This window comes from Eurypyga helias, unplaced genomic scaffold, assembly GCF_000690775.1.
Source record: "Eurypyga helias isolate BGI_N326 unplaced genomic scaffold, ASM69077v1 scaffold40248, whole genome shotgun sequence".
Lineage (NCBI taxonomy): Eukaryota > Metazoa > Chordata > Aves > Eurypygiformes > Eurypygidae > Eurypyga > Eurypyga helias.
The window spans coordinates 1,454-23,255 of NW_010265725.1; the positions used below are offsets into that span (position 1 = coordinate 1,454).

Here is a 21,802-nt window from a genome sequence, read left to right on the forward strand (position 1 = left end):
ATTTATCTCACACTTAACCTGATTTAACTAAAGGACACTATAAAACCGTGTTGCAGGAGGAAGTGCACCAAATCTGCACTCCATGCCTAATTTAGAACTGCGGCGAGAAAGAAGACATTACAATTAATTTTTTGTTGTGCGTGGAAATGCCTTCCCTCACTATCAAGGCTTGTCTACCTGATTAGATAGTCTAGTAGCCATGTTAGTGCAGGGCTATGCCAGAAGAAAGACCAGGTGCGAGGCAGGATCCTGACTGCATTCACCTGTGCTAAGGATCTCCTCACATTTGACCACAAAAGGGCAACAGGAGCAGCAGCAGTTTTGCTTACCCCTGAACCCCAGACCACCGCTCTCCTATAGCTTAGAGACACACCAACACCATTTCCCAGAGGTTGGAAAAGAGCTACCAGAGAATTAACTACTACAGCTAACTTTCAGCCCAGTACATTTATGAGGGTATTTACATGTAAAACCAAGAGCCATTGTATGCTTATTAGCACTATATTTATCCTACATTTAAATTTGCTCTGCTTCGTGTGATGTTTTCCTGTATTGTATTCAACAGCCAAAGTAAGACGCTCCAGAAAGAAACAGATATCAATACTGTTATCAATAGAGATATCAAGGCGTCAAATCTATAGTGAGTTTCAATGCAGACCAAGGCACTGAAAAGAAGATCTGACACTGGGCAGCCTGAAAAAGCAAAGGAAAGATTAACACAAGAAAAATATTCACTTTCTTTTACACTATATGAGGTGCCAGAAACAAAGTAGACCAAAACAGAACACCAGAAATTGAGTCATTATTTAACTTTTACTTCCTGGGCCACTTGATGATTTTATTTTGGTAAGGTTTTTTCCCCTCCTTTTAGTAAATTCTTTTTACTGCACTTGAAAATATAATTTAAAATCATAACAAAATTCTCAGAGACTACTAGGAGCTTTCAATGTGCAATGATAATAAAGCGAGTTACCTGTAATAAATTCCCTTTTTCAGCATTCCTTCCTTTGTCTGGTAAAATCAGCTTTGCTATTGTATATATTCCATTTGCCTGGAAGCAGAGAAAGGTCAATATTAACAGCACTCCTTTGCATAGAAACCACAAAAAAATACCAGATTTACTTCAGATAAGTCAGAGGCTAATACCAATTGGCAAGTTCTAAACATCTTATTGCACATCTCAACTATAAGCTGACCTAATTTAAATGTATGTAAGAATTAAGTCATTGTTACATTTAAACTGATACCACAAAGAGAGCTTGACAATAGATAATGTAGTAATGCTCTGTCTCTAGAGGGGAAAGCAACTGCAGCAATAGCAAATATTCTTGTCACCATGTGAATGTTTTGAATTCTCAAGAACCAAAAATCCAGTCACAATAACTATAAACAGGAGAAAGGCCAGAAGTGATAGCCCGAGGAGTATGTCTGTGCTTTCAGGAGGATTTTGTGAAAACCATACTGTATTTCGGTTTACATTTTCATGTAACCATGTGTCCTCCACTGATGTATCCAGCGTGTTGGTTTGATAGACAAGCAATGGTATTTTTAGTCACAGTACTGCTCTGTTACTCGCTGTTGGGGACTGCTCTCCTCCCTAGCAGAGCTGAAGGGAACATGCGTCAGCTCTGCGGAGACACTGCTGCAGTTCCTGACAGGTTTTCTTAAACTGTTCATGAAGGCAGAGTTCAGCTAAGGTTTTAGGCTGTGCGGTAGAGCCACCAAGTATTAAACACGTGCTGTTCCGCTATCAGAACTGCTGCAGACTGCTACCGAGGCTGTAATTTGGATGGATAGGTAGAGGGCAGCTACAACAGAAGTAAATGGTTCTCAACTACCTGAACCAAGAGTCCTTTGCCACTGAATGAGATAAACCTGTAGAGAACACTTAGATTGACATTCTCAGCACATAAGTGAAAGTGCTGCAAATCTTCTTCCTCTGTTTTTAACTTGAGTTCCTTCATCTTGTTCACCATGCTACTCTCAAAGCTATATCAGCACCGAGAAAGAAGCAGGCTTCAAAATGGAAGAGGCTGTTGTAGAGTGGAACCCCAGTTGAAGTGAGCATGCTTGAAGCTATGTCCTGAACTGAAAAGGGTCATTGGCTGCTGTTTTGACAAAGGGAGAGGTCATCATCTTAACAGGATGAGTGGGGGAAGAAGTTAAGCTTGAAACATCTTTTCCCAGCCTGCACATCATCCCATCAATTTTTAAGCAATTTACTGACACCACGGTTACCATGCAGTGCTAGGGCAATGCAGAAAAACTCTGTGTTAAGATCAGCCTTCTATCTCCCAAGCCCTCCAGGAGTTACACTGTTTACAAAATATATTGAATTTGAATACATGATATTTTATTTTGATGAAACCAGACTCAGCCAAAGACGTATGCAGTCCTATTGTTCAGATAAAAAGTTGTCTAAATCAGCATGGTTTGTTGATGTTTTAGTGCTTAAGATACATGGAAAATAATTTTTTCTAGACTTACTTCCATTCCTTTCCTCTCAACAAATAGTTTTGAAATATACATAAACTTCTTTCCCGGTCATATTTAAGGCTCTTTGTTCTCTCAATTCCACTAGGAAAACCTCTGGTTGGGTTTTAAGCTAACCTGAAGGCTTTGATCACTGAATTAACACTTAGAGTGTAAGAGCTGACTACAGCTTTTAGCTGGTATTATTGTACTAAATATTTGTGTCTTTGACTATGTCTGGAACACACACCAGAGATTTTACAGATAGTTTTCAGAATCATAGATACCAGCTGATTTAAATATTACATTTTAAAATGCAGTTTAGAAACACAGCCCTGGGGATGGATGCCAGGAGGTTATCTCAGAAATGCCAAACTCTGAGGAAAGCGCCAATTGTGAAAGAACAGCGCACCAATATTAAGCTGCATAGAGCACGTGTTAACAAACTTTGTGATAGTCAGAATTTTTATTTCTCGGTTAATTCTGTGATTACTCTTCCTTAGTATACTATTTTGAATATGGCAAAAGCATGGCAAGAGATGACAACCAAAATGAACTTTGTCTGCATAAAGCTATTTTCCTAGACAACCAGGTAACACATGTTGATACATTGGTGTCTATGCCTCTGTGTATAAATTTACAAAGAAACAGAGATACCAAACTTACAGAAAGGTATATCTTCCAATCCCTTTCAAATGCATTTTGTTTGTTAATTAAATGATGGCGACAAAGAACAATTAAGTCAAATTATAAACTATAGTGCCTTACTTAAAAGAGTAAAGTCTTCCTACCTGTACAACCTGGTAAGCATTAGTCTCATTGAGCACCAGTTCAGTAATTGCAGCACAACAAGCTAGAAGAAAAGTTCAGATGCAACATTTAGGTCCAGATTCATAAAGATATTCAGATAGTGTGGTGGGTTAACCTTAGCTAAGGGCCAAATGCCCATCCAGCTGCTCATTTTCTTCCTCTCCTTAACAGGACAGAGGGAGAAAACAGGATGGAAAAGCTCATGAGTAAGATAAAGACAGGGAGATTGCTTACACAGGGGAAACAGACTTGACTCAGGGAAAATTAATTTAACTTATTGCCAATTAAAATAGATTTTGATAGCAAAAAATAAAGACAAGAAAATTAAAACCCCACCTTCTCCCCCACCCCCCAACTCATCTTTACTCCTTTACTCCCGACTCCTCTACCTGGCTCTGGTGGATAAGGGTTACAAGTCAGGACGCAGCAGTTCTACTCTGCTGCTCCTTTCTCTTCACATGCTCCCCCTGCTTCAGCGTGGGTCCTCTCCACACACTGCAACGTGAATACCTGCTCCAGCAAGGACCCTCACATGGGCTGCAGGGGAATCTCTGGTCAGGTGCCTGAAGCACCTCCTGCCCCTCCTTCTCTGACCTTGGCATTTGCAGTGCAGTTTCTCACTCCTTTTTTTTCTTCCCCCCATCCACCTCTACTCCTCTGCTCACCCAGTGGTTTTACCTTTTCTTAACTATGTTTTCACATATGCACCCCTAGCTTCGCTGATGGATTCTGTTGTGGAGCCAGCTGGAACCAGCTGTGTCCAGTCCAGGACAATCCCTTACCTCTTCCCACAGAGGCAACCCCTGCAGACCCCTGCTGACAAAACCTTGCCACCTACACCCAATGCAGAAGGCTAAACATACAAACAAATACTCGTTCAGAACTAAACCAGACCTCTCTAAGTTTACTGCTTAGTATTTCTTAGGAGTCCTTAGAGAAAGAAGTAAACTCTAAATATTCCCCATGCTGGAAATACTTTTGGTACTGCAATTATTTCATATTACCAGCTCTTCAGAGGTAGCATTCATGATCAGGTGTTGAAAAACACGTATTATGTTACAGCTTTCAGGAAGATGCTGCAAAGGTTCATGTAATACTAGTAAGGATATTTTGCATTTTCCTTCTATATTCACTGGAAAAAGATATGATCCTCCAGAAGACATTTCAGGACAGAGAGTTGATGTGCTATTGAGAAATCTCTGAAAGGGATTGTCTCCATAAGTACCGAGGAATCCTCACCTGACTGCTAGTCTTTAAAACACTACTTGGAAAGCGTTCCATCACAATCAATTCATGATTGATCTACCATAGTAAATTTGAATAGAAGGAAAAATATGATCAAATAATCTCAGGCTAAAAACAAAATTAGAATAAAATACATATGTGTTTGAGATATTCTTACAAGTGAAAAAAATATATATGATTCCCATGTACTTAATACTTTACCCTTTGGTTCTTTTCAAAAAAGAGTGGTTTTTGAAAATATATGCTGGTATTGTACATTTAGAAATATACACACCTGACTTGGTGCTCCCACTCCCTAAAGCAGGTATAAATGTTTACAATTTCAGTTTTGAAATATTTTTAATCCCTTTGTGCAAGTGGAAGGAAACAGTTAAGAGAGGATTAAGCCTTATAAACCTACCTGCTTGAAGGGAAAAAGTATTTTCTTCCATCTCATCAGGACTCAAATCATCTGACAAATGAAGATGTTGGATCCTCCCTGCTGCGTTTGCACTGGATAAACTTCCAACTGAAGAGCGATCAGAAACAAGATTTCTTTCCCTGGAAAAAATTAAAAAAAAAAAAATCAAATTGCAGTGTTAAAAACAATGGCTGAACAGATATATCTTTGTTAACCATTTCTGAAGTTCTGAATATTTGTATGTTTTTCACTAAATTAGCCAATACACTTTGAAAAAGCAAACAAGCCTTTAAATAGAAAACTCATTTACCACATTCATCAATTACAGTCACAATTCTAGCTCACTAAATAGGTATCTGATTAATAGGGAAACGAAGTAGACAGTAATGAACCAAGTAAACATATTTATAATCTATTCATTATTTACTTTATACACTGAAAATATGAAAACCACCTTAAAATAACAATGAAATATGCATGGCTGAAAAAAAAAATACTGCTTCTTCATTAAGTCCTAAAAAGCCTTTTAACCTCAGCAGACATCACATACAGGTGAACAAAAGAAAGATGCTATTTGATAAAACAGGGCTTGTACAAATACATCTCTAAGTATGAAACAATCTCATAATTTTGTCACAGTGTTGAGGACTGAAAACCTACCCCTGTAATATATGAAGGAGCTGCTTGATTCCACCCCAAATTCGGATTTCCACACTAGTCTCAGGGTCTTCACAAACCTGTACCAGTATCCAAACTATACTCCATAGAAGTTTGATATGATCAGAATGGAGTAAACCGAGCAAGACTGGAACTCCTTCATACATTTTTACTTGCTCTTTGACCTGTGACTCTGCACAGAGGAGACGTAGTAACTCTGCTGTGAGCCTAAAAAATACCAGTAAGAAATTTTAGCAATAACTCCACTATGACTTTATATTGGCAGTTAGCAAAGGGGAAAAAAAACCCCACAGCAAACATTTAAGAAAGAAGAGAATCTCCTATAAAAAAAGAAGTTGAAGAAAACTGCTTAAAGTCACTGTTTAAAAAAAAAAGAAAGAAAAAAAGAAAAAGAAGGTAGTCCAAATTTTCACAAAGGATGAAATTATATTTACACTGATTTTGACTGTCAGCATAGGCAGGTAAGCATAGACAGCCAGGATGGAGGTAGCCAAGGGGACTGCAGCCATCCGTGGTACCACCTCATTGTTAATGGCATTAGTATTACAAGTAGCACTGACTGCATGAATTTGTGAAGTCCATCTGTGGAATTAGAATAACTCCACAAATAATAGTGATTCTCCTCCAGCATCGTTTCAATATTATTTTACAAAAGGGATTTGATATATCATTTAAAAGGTTTATACAAGATTTTCATTAACTCCAAATAAGTTGGACTTTCCAGAGTCCAGATGGTTAGGAATTTCTACTTGAAGCAAAAAACCTGCATGCGTTTGATGAAACATATAAGCCAGATTCATATGGGAACTTCAAGTTATTCTTAACTAGCATCGAACTTCATCAGCTTCCCGTCTACATTCAAATTCTAGTTTTTATAAAAAAACTTCTGGTTTACATATAATCTCAATCATTTCAAACCCAGAATGTAAATAAAATCTTTTACCATACTCAATATCTTATCTTTAGTCACATGTAAAACAATTTACATGTGTGAAATAATTAAGTATGAAATTTTTTAAGTCTCTTCAGAATTTTAAATAACTGACATATCATCAAATTTTGGTTTCTTACTGAAATGCAGATATACTATGCTCAGCTAGTAGGCTCAGCCGAGATGAAATGACATTTCAAGAACTGAAGGAACCTTTGTGGTCTTCTGACTGAAGGGATATAGGGTCTGACCCAGCCTCTGTCATGAACTACAGCAGTTGTATTTCTTGCCAATTTTTTCTAGTTTATATTGGGCACCCCAGGAACTGTCAGAGTTCAGCTTGCTTTCTATCTCACCACTCAGGTCTGCCAGGAGCAACGAGGAGATGCACCAAGAAAAGTGATTGCTATTACTTTATGGGAACACTGGAATTATTTGCACCACACTGTAGGCTATCAGCGGAGAGAGAGACAGCTTATAACAAAACTACTGGGAAAGATTTTGCTATATCAATATCTAACTGAAAATACGTAGGTATTAAAGTTTACCTTCATTATATTAAAGCGGCACATTAATTCCTCTAAATAAACATGTCCCTAAATATAAAAGTCAAAACATATTTTAACACCATTACTCTACAAGGGAAGTCTCACCTTTTAGAAAGCAAATCGTATTCATGTAATATCACCAGCAAGTTCTCAACAATGGTGAGCTCACTTATCTTCACCCTACATTCTGGACTACAAATTGATTATTCCTAGCATTTATATCAAATTAAATTATACGAGAAAAACCACATTGCTCTTTAGCCTCCCTCCTTATACATTTGACCAATTATTTTTTTCTCAAGTCTTAAGTAATAATATCATATAGTGCATACAAATATTTAAAGCCACAAAAATATGCTGGATCAAGAGTGACACTGCAAAAATTTCCAATTTTCCTAGTATAAAAAAAAGTAAATGTGAATGTATATAAGTAAAGATGCAAATGTATTTTATTTGTTTCATATTAGAAATTGAGTAAATGTGGTACATTTTTAGAATCAAATACAATTTCCATAAATATTTGTAATATACTCTAAGCACTTTCTTGCCCAGACCAAATGTAACACATTTAATTCTGCGAAGAAAGTGAAATAGAAGTTGAAAATATATGCATAATATCATTTAAATTAATACTGACATTAAAAAAATTTAGATAGAATGAAAAAAACATGGGAAAAGAGAAAATCCAGAGATATCTCAGTAAATAAACTTCTACTGATCTCCAGGAATTATATTGATTCTCTACAGTTTTGTAATTTTCCTTATAATTTTTCATTTTAAAGATGAAATTGTTACACAAGTCTGAAAGTCCGCAGAACAACAATGTAGAAGCAGCAGCTTTTCTTCTATAAAGCTATTGAGAACGAAAGATGCTGTATCTTCCTTTTCCTTTTTTCCCTCCACACCAGGAAGAAAAAAATCTTTATTTACAACAGCCATTACTGAAAAGAGGATACACATACATGGATTTGAGCATATGCATTCATTATTTTACTACACTGAACAATATTCTTGCTGGTTATCATGAGGTACTGTTATATTAGGCTCAGCATAAAACATTTTTATATGCAGGAAGTCAGTAAGGCTTAGAGAATCCTGCATAGGGATTGCAAAGAGAGATTCTGTGACTCCAGTCTCAAAGTTCTCCACATGAGCGAGAAGACTGCTGAAAGGACCAAAATTTCCACTCGCTTCCTACTATTTCAATATAAAATTAAGCACACGTCACAGGCCTCCACAGAACAAAGCCTCATTTGGAAAAAAAAAAAAAAACCACACCACATAAACAGCAGTTTTAATACTGTGTCAAGAGATAACATTACAATGCTTATTGTGAACTACAGCACATTAAGTTGAACCTACCTTTCGGCTAGGCTAGTCAGAGCAAGGAGGGCACCCAAAAGCACATTGGTGTCTTTGGCAGACAACAAATTTACTAAGGTCTGAAAAATAAAACATTTGACAAGATAAATATATAGAAATTATATTGTTTTATGACTCAAACACATATAGAGTTATTTACTGAAAAGTCAAAATGAAGATACCAAACCTTTACACAACACACTAAAAGTCTTCAAAGTACATTTTAGTACGCTTAAATATAAGATTAACGTCTTAGAATACACCCAGTCTTAGGGCAAGCAAGGATGCTTCTTCTCAAACTGCAATTAGCATCTCTCTTGACAGCTAAAGCATCTGTCCAACAACATATCGTTGTAAAAATTTTTTCCTGCGTAAAATATTTCAGAACTCTAAATAAAGGCCTCCTGAAGCAAAAAAAGTTAATTTTCAGCTTATATTTAAACAATCCCGTATGCAATTTAAGGCCCTGCATATATTCTGATAATTATTTATATCAAAGTAAATTTCATATTCCTCTAGCTTCTCTAAAAATATGTTTTCTCATACTATGTGATCACAACTGGCAATGCTTTACTGCCGCATAATAGAATCATGAAGCGCGAGTTATACTGATCTTGCTCTCTACCCTTTCTCAATTTGGGCACAAATCAACCATGGTTAAGTATAGATAATAAAATATTAGCAAGGGTAACATATATCAAGGGATGTCTAGGTTCTCACTGTCTAGGTTGACACTGCTCTATTTAGACACAGAGTAGTTTATAAGTGAAAAATCATATAAACAAAAACATAATTATACTCAAATTATATAAAACAATTTATATCATAGTAACGTATAGGTCAGGACAGTGTAAACACGAGTACTAATTTTTATATTAACAAGTTTAGTCCAAACTTTTAAGACCCATTTCTCTCAAACAAGTAACTTACATACAAGAAATAATGTTTATGATACTACTAATACGTCTGTAAAACACAGATCCAAGGTTATCTTACTTTACAAACTTGACAAGGTAAGGCATTTACTCCCACCTAGATAAACCTGAAAAGCATAAGTCATTCGGTTAAGTAGCAAATTGATTATAATTAGTGATTATACAAAGCACTTACTTTATGTGCTCCACTTGCTATAACCCATTCTCTTTGATCTTTAACAGCAGCAAGCTTTTGGAAAATGTCTATAGAACAAAGGACAACACATATACTGAAGATTTACCACTTAATATGTTTCATGCTACTAACCAGGTAATAAAGTAAAACAATAGATGAGTTCTTGGAACCATGACTAGCTCATTTTACTCTGTTATTTCAGTGCATAAAGAAGTATTAATTTCTTAAGCAAATATTACTTTTGCACAAACCCAAGATGTGCTTCTCCACAGCGATTTCAGTTTTCACTTGTGTGATGATGCCTACAATGCATCTAGTAACATCTTACCTAATGGCCATCTCAAGCATTTTAAACATCTTAAGCCTCATACGAAGTTGTAAGTGCCCTTATAATTTATGCTATCATCTGTAACACTTACATGTCATGTTGACCAGCTTGTCTACATTATGGCACTCTTCTCCATAATCAACATAGCCATTTGCTACCGTTTCCATATGCTACACGTAGGGGGAAAAGAAATAAAGGATACCATCAAAAATGAAGTTTTAAGAATTCATAAACCTAGAGTGTTATGCACAGAAATAGTCTGTAGGTGGTGCACCTGTTTCACGAAAAAGATAAGTCTGCAACATCCCACATACTCCTGCTGTAAAACTTGTCAGGGAACAGAAGAGATCTTGGAAATGTAAGAATTCAAAAAGCAAGGGTAAGATTCCACAAGAGGAAAAGCCACTGAAGACTGTCAAATACAACGACCCTACTTCTAGGGCCGAAATTGCCTTCTTTGCAAGCTGGGGTCAAACACACTTTTCCAGGGTTAAGACAGAGCAATAGCAATACAGCAGTCAGTTATCCATCATGTTTTCTAATGCAAAAGTACTTTAGTCCTCAAATTTAAACCTGTTCAACATTCTATCACTACACTTTTACTTTTGAAAAGTCACTTGCTACAGGTCAAGGTGACTTTACTCATCTGCCTTCAAAAGCTGACAGTTTCTTTTGACTGTGATGACTTTTCTAATCCTTCTCCCACTTTAGGAGACAGTTGTTAAGCCTCCTTAAGTGAAGTCCTGGGTTAAACGCTGCTGGATTACAAGGAGAGCTGCTCTGTGCACTACTGAAAAAGAAAACACCACCAACAAACCACACCAACTGCTTCTGTTCAAACAGAGGAATAGGCTCACTTCTTTCCAGAAACCAAGAATATGTGCACGCTGCTTTTAATGGTGTATTTCATTCTAAACGTAACAAACTGGCATGGAACATAATGAACAAAGGTACTATGTGGAAATCTACCTGAGCTAGATTTTCAATCCCACCCAAGCTGTGCAGCATTTCCTAAAAGAAAACAAAAAGCAATTTAAAAAATTGAGTCAAAATACAGAAAACACTGGACTATAACTGCTGTTTGTTATGAATGTCGAGAAACCTTAACTCCAGTGGTCCAAGTCAGTGGATTCTGGAGTTGCTTAGCATGTCCACAGTTCAGAACTACTTCTAATAAGTAGATAAATAAAACACAGAAGTGAAATTTTAAAGGTTCTAAAGCTGGAAGAACACTGTAAGCTTTGGAATCCATAGAAATGAAATACATGATAACAAATATCTTAACAGATGTCTGAGGCTTAGTCCTATGAATAACAACTATAACAGTCAATAAAATTTAAAGCTACTTGTTCGTAGTTCAGAGCACTGGGCTGCTAGGAGGAATAGGCAGCTTTCAGTTTCCTCCACTTAGCACATTATGGGAATTTTGTGTAAAAATTCTATATGGGGAAGTGGAGTACAGGGTCTAGCCATCGGCTACAGAGATTTACAGGTTCTTTTTTAGGGTTAGCAATGAGAAGATGCCACAGAAGAAATATCAGAAATTGAGCAAGTTAGACAGTAAGAGTGTAAATTCACTCTTGGAATCTCTTTGTTTGCAAATCACATCTTCCCCCACAGAAATACAGGTACATACATATAAGTATGCATCCATTAGAATGCATGTCTTATACGCATGCACAAACACAACTCATATGCCTTCCCTTATCCAAGCAAGACACAGCATTTTGACATACCAACCTGATAGCATGGATCCCTCATGAATAATCTCAGGCAGATTAATACTCTAAGAAAATGGAGGGACCGAGCTTGATTAACCCACTCCCTGCAAAATAAATATTCAAAACAAAAAAATGCAATTTTAAAAAGAAGTGTTAAAACACATAGATAAAACACTTTGATTCAGGAAGCAATTGACGAGTCAAATTGTGACATACAACAACTGTACAACATAATATACTATAAAACGTAACACCATTTATATTCAAACACAGTAATAGCTTTAAATAAATGGATGCTACAGATGCAAAATTTATATTCAAACACAGTAATAGCTTTAAATAAATGGATGTTACAGATGCAAAATTTACTGGATTTGAAATAATTTTTTGAACGAACCTAATCTACCTTTCAGAACTTCCCCGTTTACATTTCTCCATACAATTCCCCAGCACAAGACCTGGCAGAAAACACAACTCAGGTTTGCACAAAGCATCCAGGGGCAGTAATCCTGCATAAAATACCAGTAATGGAATCACTATTGCCACTGTCTTTTGAAGGTATATATCCCTATTTAATAAGCCTTAACTTAAGTAAACCTAAAATTGGATATCTTAGCAGTGGTTGCTGTTGTTGTTGTTTTAACCGAGAGGACAGAATCTGTACTATCTGGGCAAGTTTCCTAGGAACAGAAGTAGTCTATTGGACATGGCAGCTCTCTTCCTTTTTTATTATTTGGGAAAGATGCCAGCGGCTAAAAATATTTTGACAAAAATAAATGTTTTACAAATAGATGCTAACAAAATCTCAGCCCTTCCATGCCAATATTCTGCCCAAAGTAATACTATTTTTCATTATGCTTCCATAATTGGCCACTTCAGAATGCCACAAAAGTTTCACGGAAAGAAAACAGCCACCATATATCAGTAGGCAAAACCTGTAGGTCAGATTCTGAAGTGACCTGAAGGTCATTACCACAGTGGTTCTACAAAGTCATCTTTTCAAAACGCTTTGACTCCTGATAGAAGTCAGTTTTTTCAATGGAGCAATGCATCTGTCTCATTTCCAAGCAGGGACAGTAATTCTCTAAGCCTGGTTAACATCGGAGAGCCTCTTCTACTATAGTTACATTTTGCAATACACGTTTCTAGATTCCCTAGTGTATATCCAGCATATGCCAGCAGGATTTTTTTTCTGCCTGCTTAGTTATACTCCTTATCCTAACTACTTTAGCTTTCTTGCCAACAGAACTACCTCCGACCAGGACTTCTGCTGTCACAGCCATGCCAGTAGGTGCCTGTGATTATTTTCTTGCACCCCAACCAACATAGTTATGCCAGGAAAAGTGTGTAATGCAGAGGAGGGTGACAGTTTCTAAGTCTCTGACACAATGCAAAGGCAGTAGTTCTGAAGAAGGGACAACATCACAGCCATAGTAAAATATTTACAAAGGGTAACTTAATCACCTTTGCAACTGCACTTACCTTATGGGTTTTACAACGTAAAACGTAATACGTGCACGTTTCACTAACCTTACCTGGGTGCTTTAATGTATAATACAGGCTGGGTTTGCTATATCATCAACTACAAGTACTGAAGAAAGCAAAAAACAAAATAAGAGCTAGGTATGGCACAGTGTATAAACAGAACTTGGGAAGACACAATGTAAGTTATTCTTAGATTTTTGGCAAATGAAGCTGAGCCACTGATATTCCACTGGTGGATACTGACATCATAAAGAGGTACCAGGCCTACAAATCACTTAAATGACCCGTTTTAAACTCACTGTTATTTAGACAATCAAAGATCAGGTCCTTCTTACTTCAGAAAAAGAGTCTAAGCAAAGCATGTAATTTTTTTGGTGGTTTTTAGGTACTTCAGTAAATTCTACCAGTTAGACATGAACACCTTTAAATGCTCTAGAATTCTTCATTTAAGATTCTGTACCACTTCAGATTTTTTCAGAAAATGTACTTGGGCGTTAAAAAGGAAAAAAAAAAAAAAACCAACACACTGCAGTGGTGTATAGGAATAGAAATCCTGAAAAACACATTCTTTTTGGAGAAAGTATCTTTATCTATTCCCCTTATTTTTTAAGGTCTTCCACTTATTTCTCATTCAAACAAGAGCAGCGTAAGAAAGGGTTTTACCTTTCTAATCCTGTTAGACACACAAATTCAAATAAAAATTAACAGTAGCATAAACCCATCTGAATTTTATGAAAGCCACTGACCTTTCTATAAATAGGCAGCAGTCCATAAAATACAAGTAAAATCAATAAAATAAAAATAAAATTAGAAAATCAAAGCATAGGCTACAGATACCAGATATGAACGAATTATCAAGGAAACATAGCAGATGTTAGAGTTTTGGTCATCTAAATTTTGTCACATACACAGGCCTTCCTTTTTCCATCCCACTAACCCAAGCATTCAGTCTTCAAAGCCAATACAGAAATGATTGTTTAAAACAGAGATAATGCAGAGATGTGAAGCTGGTAGTTTCCACACAGAGGTCTATTGTTGAAGCATGTGTGTCACACACATTGTTGAAACGATATGAAACATTATCCGTGCCTCTTGGTTCTTCGCTTAAGGCAAGGAGGAGTGACCCTCCTTGGGTAAGAATGTGTACCATATACTGACCTGCAGGCAAGTCTGTTCTTAACTAACGCTGCAAAGATCTCTTGAAACAGCTTATGATTGGGATGTTTGCTAAAATTTCTCTCATTCATGTAGGTCACACTAATAAGAAAAATAAAAAGGAAAAATGCTAAATTGCTGATTATCTTGCCACAACATAATTTTAGATTACCAAAACTTAACATTAGCAAGAAAAATTAAGAAATGTCGTATCAGCAGTTGCAATGGAATAGCACAACTTCAGATTTCCAGACACTAACAGCATGGTAGAACAGCCTTTTTCATGAATAAATTGGGACTATTATAACGGCATGGTATAAGCTTTCCAAATAAGGAAACGATCCCTTTATTCAAATGGACTACAGTAACTCCCAACAGTACGCGGCTGAGTGGGAGCACGTGCCTGCAACGTACAAAGGCAAGAACATTCACGGTTAGATTTAGAAAGTTAAAAACATATAATTCATATCTGGGACACTGGATTAACAGGAAAGTGCAAGTAACAGAGGTACAAATATAAATGCCTTCAACACCTCAAGAAACTTCAGCTAGGCAAAGATGTTCAGAGATACATCAAAGTGCCATCATATTACTCTCTTGGTTTTGTTTTGGTTTGTTTTTTACCTAAAGTTTTCAAGCTCAACAGCTTCTGTTGACTCTTGCCATTGGCCATGGGGTTTTTGTTCATTGCTTCTGACTCCTGTCACACTGGTTTGACCACTTTCAAAATGCATAGCTGGAAGCTAAGGAGTAAAGGGATAGGACTCATGAGTCAAACACTGCATTTTAAGTTTTATAAGAATGTTATCAAGCAAAAGTACCTTTGCTCAAGTTCTGACCTGAACTTTGGACCCATAATCTGCCCTTATAAAACATACACACACCCCACGAAAAACAATGAGGTGGTAGAAAACTGATGTAACAAGGCTGGAAAACAAGTACATGAAGGCTTATAAAACGTGAAGAACAGTGTCTTTTAAAATTTGTCACAGTAAAGCTCAATAGTACCTGTGACACACTTCTACCATTGCACAGCCTTCAGATTCATGTTAGGCTGTACAACTCTGATGTTTCAGCTTTCTGCTCAGATGCAATTCCATGCCTCTATCCAGGAAGGGAGCGCATAACTGCTGTCTCACATGGATGATTCCCTAAGTCATTTTGACATATGTTTTTACAGAATAAAAAGGGAGAAATTGTTCTGGTATTCCACACACTCACACCCACCATCACGTGTTGATTTTCTTTGCTTCAAACGGCTATCACAAGCTTCACTAACTGACTCTAGGTGAAGGAGATTCTACTGCGTCCTGTAAGTTCTATGCATTGATATTTATGTCCTGAAGATTTTTATCTAAAGTGTTATTCTCCGAAGAAAAATTGTTTATGGTGAAGATGCCAATTTTTTTTCATTTTATATTTTTTAACCAGTCTTTATCATGCTCTAATACATCTCTAAGCCTGCCTTCTCGTGGCATCATGGAATGGTATGGAAGAAAACAAATCTGTTAGGCTGCTTTACTTTATGTAACAATAAAAAAAATAAGATCAAAAAGCGACGCTGTATGCACTACACAAGATTTTGCTAACATGCTTAATTACAACAGAACACTATACCCTAACTATCTGCCATAATCGATAATCACCGTTACTTATAATTATACAGTTCTTCAGCATGTTTAATAGTTACTGAAAAATACCTGTTCGTTGCTTGAGTGAACATTTAAGAGAGACTGAAGAAGTCTTTTAAGACCAGAATAATCCCTAGGAAAAAACACAATAGCATAAAAATATGTGTTAATAGTTACATAAAAGTACTTTGGAAAGAGTAAAGAAGGTCAACGAGCAACAATGCTATTGACAGAAAATAGTTTTCTGGTGTTGCCTAGTGTCCCCATTTTGCACAGAGAAGAATTTATAGCTTCTCCAGAATGCTTTAAATCAACAAAGGTGTAAATAAACTTTGTGACCAGAGTAACAGTTGTCATGTTTATACTGCATTTCAAATTAAAGCATTCTGCTTTGGCAGCTAGTGCAAATTCCAAAAACAAAGCAAGACGTCAGATACTATACCTCATAGAGATCCCATGAGGCTTTTTGGCTGCTGCTTTTTCTGTGCTCTTCAACTTTTTGTCCTGGTCAGGCATTGTGTATCACTATTGTCAGATGACTAAACACTCATTTCCTTAAAAATAAAGTAGATAGCTAGAATTATATCAAGGCAGCCAAAACAATAAATATTTACTTACAGAATCAACTGATAAAACTGAGAAAAGAAAAAAAAACCACCTTACTCTCTAATTTTCTCAGCATGAACCCTTTAGGCATTATATGAGGATATCCTTTAGAATTCCAGATATTAACACAAAAGAATTAACCTAACATACAGAAACCTAATTATCCCAACATGTGGGTAGATAACATTGGCTGTATTGATATTACATTTCATTTTGATTGGGATTTTTCCTCTGCTTGCATATTAATACCATTATTTCTCACCACAGATTATCTAGTTACGTTACCACAGTGCTTACAGGCTGACATCAAAGTTGTATCATACAAGCTGTCATCCAGACAACAGAGAATATAATGGTTTTACCATCTAAATAAAGACGACAGATGAAGAATAGAAAAAGGAGGTATCTGACAAATAAATGAGATGCATACATCATGCAGTCTACCAAAGAACCCCAGAAATTTTCAGGTGTTTGGAATCTGCGTCTTCTGAATTTCAGCTGAATGCCTTATATCAATACTGCCCAACTTTTCTTGCAGTGGGACACACAGCTTATTTCCACAGATGTACAGAGCTGTATGGCCTGGCCTTGGCGGCGCCAGGACTGCGTATTAGTTCCACTGCAGACAAATGTTCAGTCCGTAGGTCCGACTTCCCACAGACGCCCACAGCTTGTTGCTTGCAGAAGATACAACATCTGTTCACTGAAAAATCTTATAAAGCTCTAGAGAGAGACAGAAAAAGGTAGAAAGAGGATAGTCAAGATTGCCATGAAAGCAATTATATTGATGCAGATGCTGCCCTGAGTTAAGGGAGGATGTCCAGGACCAGGCTGGGGCTGAAGAATTATCCCAGAGAACTGCATGCAGCTGCAGCATATTGGTAGAGCACCTCTGATTTAAAAAAACAATGATATAATACTCGTTACAATGTAAGTCTGACCCTTTCTACCCATTTTACTATTCACTAAACAGGCACTCCTTGAATATTCCCTTTGGTGTCTCTTTAATAGGTTTTTGCATATAAAATAGGAGAGCCTCCTTTTCTCTTTGTGCAGTCTAGAATTCCTTTGCTATTGAATCTTATTCCTCTTCCACATACAGACAAAGAAGAAGAAAAGCTGTTAGGAAACAAAAGCATAATAAATTAACAGAAGCTGCTGCTTCTCAACTAAAACTCAGAGTTCTCTTCCTAATTACACATTCACGCATCAGACACAGAACCACACAAAATGAAGTTGTTGGCACTATGAACTCGTGCACTGTATTAGCTCTGGTAAGTGTCCTGCAAGCCCAGTTCACCCATTTCTGTTCTTTTGAACAAGCCTTTGAACTACCACCAGTCTCCGCACAGACAGTGATTGATCTGGATCCCCAAGAAATTCCTCTTCTCTCCTTCATGCATCCACTCAACAGGGCTATTAAAGAACACCTCAGAACACTTACGTTGTACCAGTCATCACCAGAAATCAATATAAACAGGATCTGTTCTACCAGTCAACAAACTGTCTGAATTCAGGTTAAACCAATGAAAGTTAGTTCAATTAATTTATTTCCTTTGCTTCAAAAGCAGCAAAAGAGAAGCCAAGCACATTGCTAAGCACGTTTAAGAATCCTCTTAAGTGAGAATGTCCATGTATTGTTTTCATGATATTTGTATTTTATATCCTCTCCCCCGTATCCCAATCAATGTGGCACACTAGTGAGGCATGACACAATGCAATCATAGAATCATGGAATGGTTTGGGTTGGGAGGGACCTTAAAGACCATCTAGTTCCACCCCCCCGGCCATGGGCAGGGACACCTTCCACTAGACCAGGTTGCTCAAAGCCTCATCCAGCCTGGCCTTGAACACTTCCAGGGATGGGGCATCCACAGCTTCTCTGGGCAACCTGTTCCAGTGCCTCACCACCCTCTCCAGGAAGAACTTCTTCCTGATATCCAATCTAAATCTGCCCTCTTTCAATTTAAACTCGTTACCCCTTGTCCTGTCAGTACAGGCCCTTGTAAAAAGTCCCCTCCAACTTCCTTGTAGGCCTATCATCACCACACATTTGAACACTAAGAAATGCTGTGAAACTCACAGCTTATCAACTTGCCCACAAGTATGTGTATACAACGGCCAGATTTCAACCAATTAAAGAATTGACAAACAAAATATCACACAAACAACTTTTCCATGAGGAAATACAGTTAATTCTTATAATTTTCAGCATCCCATTTAAAAAAGTAATCTTTGAGTTAAACCTCTAAACCATAAACAGCGGGATTCCCCGTATGGTTAGAATTTAATCCAAAATAGTTAGGTCTTTGTGATTATTTTGTAAATCATAACTGTAGACCAACCTTGCTTCAGGGTTGCCAGTCCAATGCTTTTGCTGTTTGTGGTACCTTAGCAAAGGTGAAACAGAGTAACAGCTGACTGATGTATTTTAAGGGTCTGTTGCCATTACAGGTCCAAACGTCCCTGTACAGAATCGAACCTGACAACATCAATCCAAATTCCCTTCACTGCAGCCTGGGAATGAAGGGATGCCGCTCACCCAAGGATGCAGCCCTCGCCCAGCTCTGAGGACTCATCCTGAGGTTACCTCTCTGTTTCCTCGAGGCCACTAAGCCAGCACAAGTGAGTAAACACTTCGACAAGAAGAGGCCAGCCCTGGCCACAAACCGACCCTGTGTAACCTCTTTGGTCTGCCAGCACAGCACCCCTGTAAACGCACAGCTCACTGGATTGGGAACCTGATTCAGGTCACAAATAATCTGTCCTGCTTTAACCCCCATTACCTTAGAGCTTGTCCCCACATACTTCTGCTGTACAGTGACAGGTACGATATACAGAAAGGAGCGTTTATCCATGCGGCCTGAAGTGTTGTGCCCTTCAACCAATTAATTGACAGCCAGCTGCTGGGGAAAACAGAGACCCCAACCTTTCCCTCAGCCACTCCCCTCCACTTCTTCAGGTGAACTGATCCAGTTTGGAGAGCCAAACAGGCAGAAGACCACATGCCTCTCTTTGTATAGTTAGTTTTCTACCAACTTAGCTACTAATACAGTGGCCCGATGAGCATCTCTGCTGCCAAGGCAGGGGGCAGGAACGCACGGCTGTAAATAGAGGGGGAAGAGCAGAAGACCCTTTCACCCGTAGCCAGCCATTAAATCAGGTGGGTGTATTAGCACCACACCCGGAGCGAGGGGCAGGCAAGAGGAAACAATCCTGCCTTCCTTCTATCAGCCATAAACTCAAGAGAAAGCGGACATGAAATACTGCCTTACCTATTCTCCCTGGCTAAGTCCCCTCCTCTGTTTCTTCTTTACTTGTGTCAGCAGAAATTCCCATAGAGCCAAGCTATTAACTATCATCCCCCAGCTGCTGACCAGCCCCATGAGTAATGCGTAAGAAACGAACCAAACGATGCTTGCATTTCACTCAGGTTGTGCCAGAAAGTGATTGAGATCAGACAACTCTTTAAACGAGCAGAAACACATTAAAAGGAAAACGGCTTTACAGCAGACAGTCTTACTCAATTCCATTTAAAACAATGCAATGAGAGCAATAGTAACTAATTCATTCTAACTGGGGATAATTACATTTAATTAGCTATGTTATTTCAATTACATAGGAAAAGAAACACACTGTGATAGCGCTGGCATGCAGGATAGGACAAGAAAAGCTCCAAGAACCCTGTCAGAAATGAAAGCATTCACATGATGAGAAATGGGAGACAAAGGAATTACCACCCCATACATGATCTGTGGCCCAGTCTAGTATCGGTCTCAGATGGCACAAACACATGAAGCTTCAGGGGGTGAAAACAAACCCCAAAAATAAAACCACAGACATGTAGGAGGATAAATCTACCACCACAAACTAGCACAATACTTAAAAAACTCTCTTAAACAAAAAGTTGTCATATTCTTTATAATCTTTATTAGCAATAACTACTGGATAGGGGTAGTTTGTAAACCAACTAGTTGCTTGTTTTACCCCTGAATGTCTGTCTTAATCACTCTAGTGGCGGAGTTCCACTATCTATTTATACACCGAAGGTTAACTGGCTTAAAGCTGGATAAAGAAGCAGTAGATATGTTATATCTTGGCTTTAATAAGCCTTTTGATGCTGTTGCTAGGTAGGAATGTATCTAATACTGTAATCTGGGTGTGAGGTAAGATGAAAATTCACCCCTTAAAAGAGCAATTACTGACATGTTACTGTTGAGATAGAAATGCATTTCACATACAGTCAAAATGATGGCAAAGGAAGCATCAAAGATGGCAAGAAGTTCCCCAAAAGTTCTTTTCCTTCTCCAGTCTGATGAAGCCAAAGGGAACCTTGGACCACTTTCCCTCCTGTTCTCACAGAGCAGAGCAGCTGGGAGGATGGGTCACCCCCGCAACAGCCCGTCTAGGAAATCATAAACCAATGAACATGAAAACTTCCACATGAATATGTTTACCTCAAATTTTACTTTGTTTAATAACTTCTTTGAAGTTTCTCGAGGTCAACTAGGATCCAGTATGAGGTTCTGTTTTCCTAACTAACTGAAATATTCAAACCACTGCTGCTTTGGGGTTTTTGGGGCTAGTGTCTTTTTGTTTTCCCTTGGTACCAGTGGGGTCATAACTGGCCACACCTATTCTCAACCTCCTGGTCCCATACAATGCCAAGTCTCTGGGCTGTTTTCCAGATCCTAACATTTATCTATCCATTTGGCCTAAATCCACCCTGTTGATCTGCAGGTCACGGATGTAGGAAAAATCCGGGATTTCTGAGGTTTAGCAAGCAGCTCTGAATCCACACAAGGATAGCATGCAGCCCTGAGGTTCTCCCTCTCTCCCTCGCTACCAGGCATACCTTTTTACGGAATTGCATCACTGTGACTTGGAGCCTCCAGGCATTGAGAAACTGGTGGAAGTCTTCTGAAGGCTCAGAGCTGGTCAAGGCGCAGCGCTGGGCAGGATGTCACTGGGAGGGGTGGGGGCAGAGTAACCCTTATTTTGGGGGCATTGCTCCTGATTCGTTAGGGAAGACTCCAGACTGAGGCAAGTCTGGAGTTGGCCAAAAGCCACAGGTGGCACAAACTAGGCTTCCTGGCAAAGCACACATTCCCTGGAGCTTTCCCATTACTCCTGACTAGGCAGGCCCACCTCAGCAGCTATTTTTTGAAGCGTTTGTTACAAAATTGCATGTTTACGTATGTTCCTAAATGCCAGCGTGATCTTATGACTTCTTTTTAACATCGAGTCGGAAGCCTTCATCTCGCCATCGTTAATTAAGCAGTGCACAGACCCGTCTGGGAGAGCGGGCTCACAGCCCACA

General features: G+C 38.2%; 1 protein-coding gene across 1 annotated transcript; it reads right to left on the minus strand.

The window, feature by feature from the left end:
• Positions 1-973: 973 nt before the first annotated feature.
• On the minus strand, positions 974-16,392 carry LOC104502847 (serine/threonine-protein kinase Nek10-like; the record flags this gene model as incomplete). Its single annotated transcript, XM_010156834.1, has 14 exons — positions 16,319-16,392; positions 15,946-16,009; positions 14,870-14,988; positions 14,249-14,347; positions 11,625-11,709; positions 10,854-10,895; positions 9,976-10,054; positions 9,557-9,624; positions 8,447-8,526; positions 7,190-7,276; positions 5,588-5,812; positions 4,928-5,067; positions 3,264-3,325; positions 974-1,051 (listed from the first exon to the last, which is right to left on the minus strand). Coding segments are annotated over exons 1-14 (1,302 nt in total), but the record flags the coding sequence as incomplete, so codon positions are not given.
• Between the last annotated feature and the right edge of the window lie 5,410 nt (positions 16,393-21,802).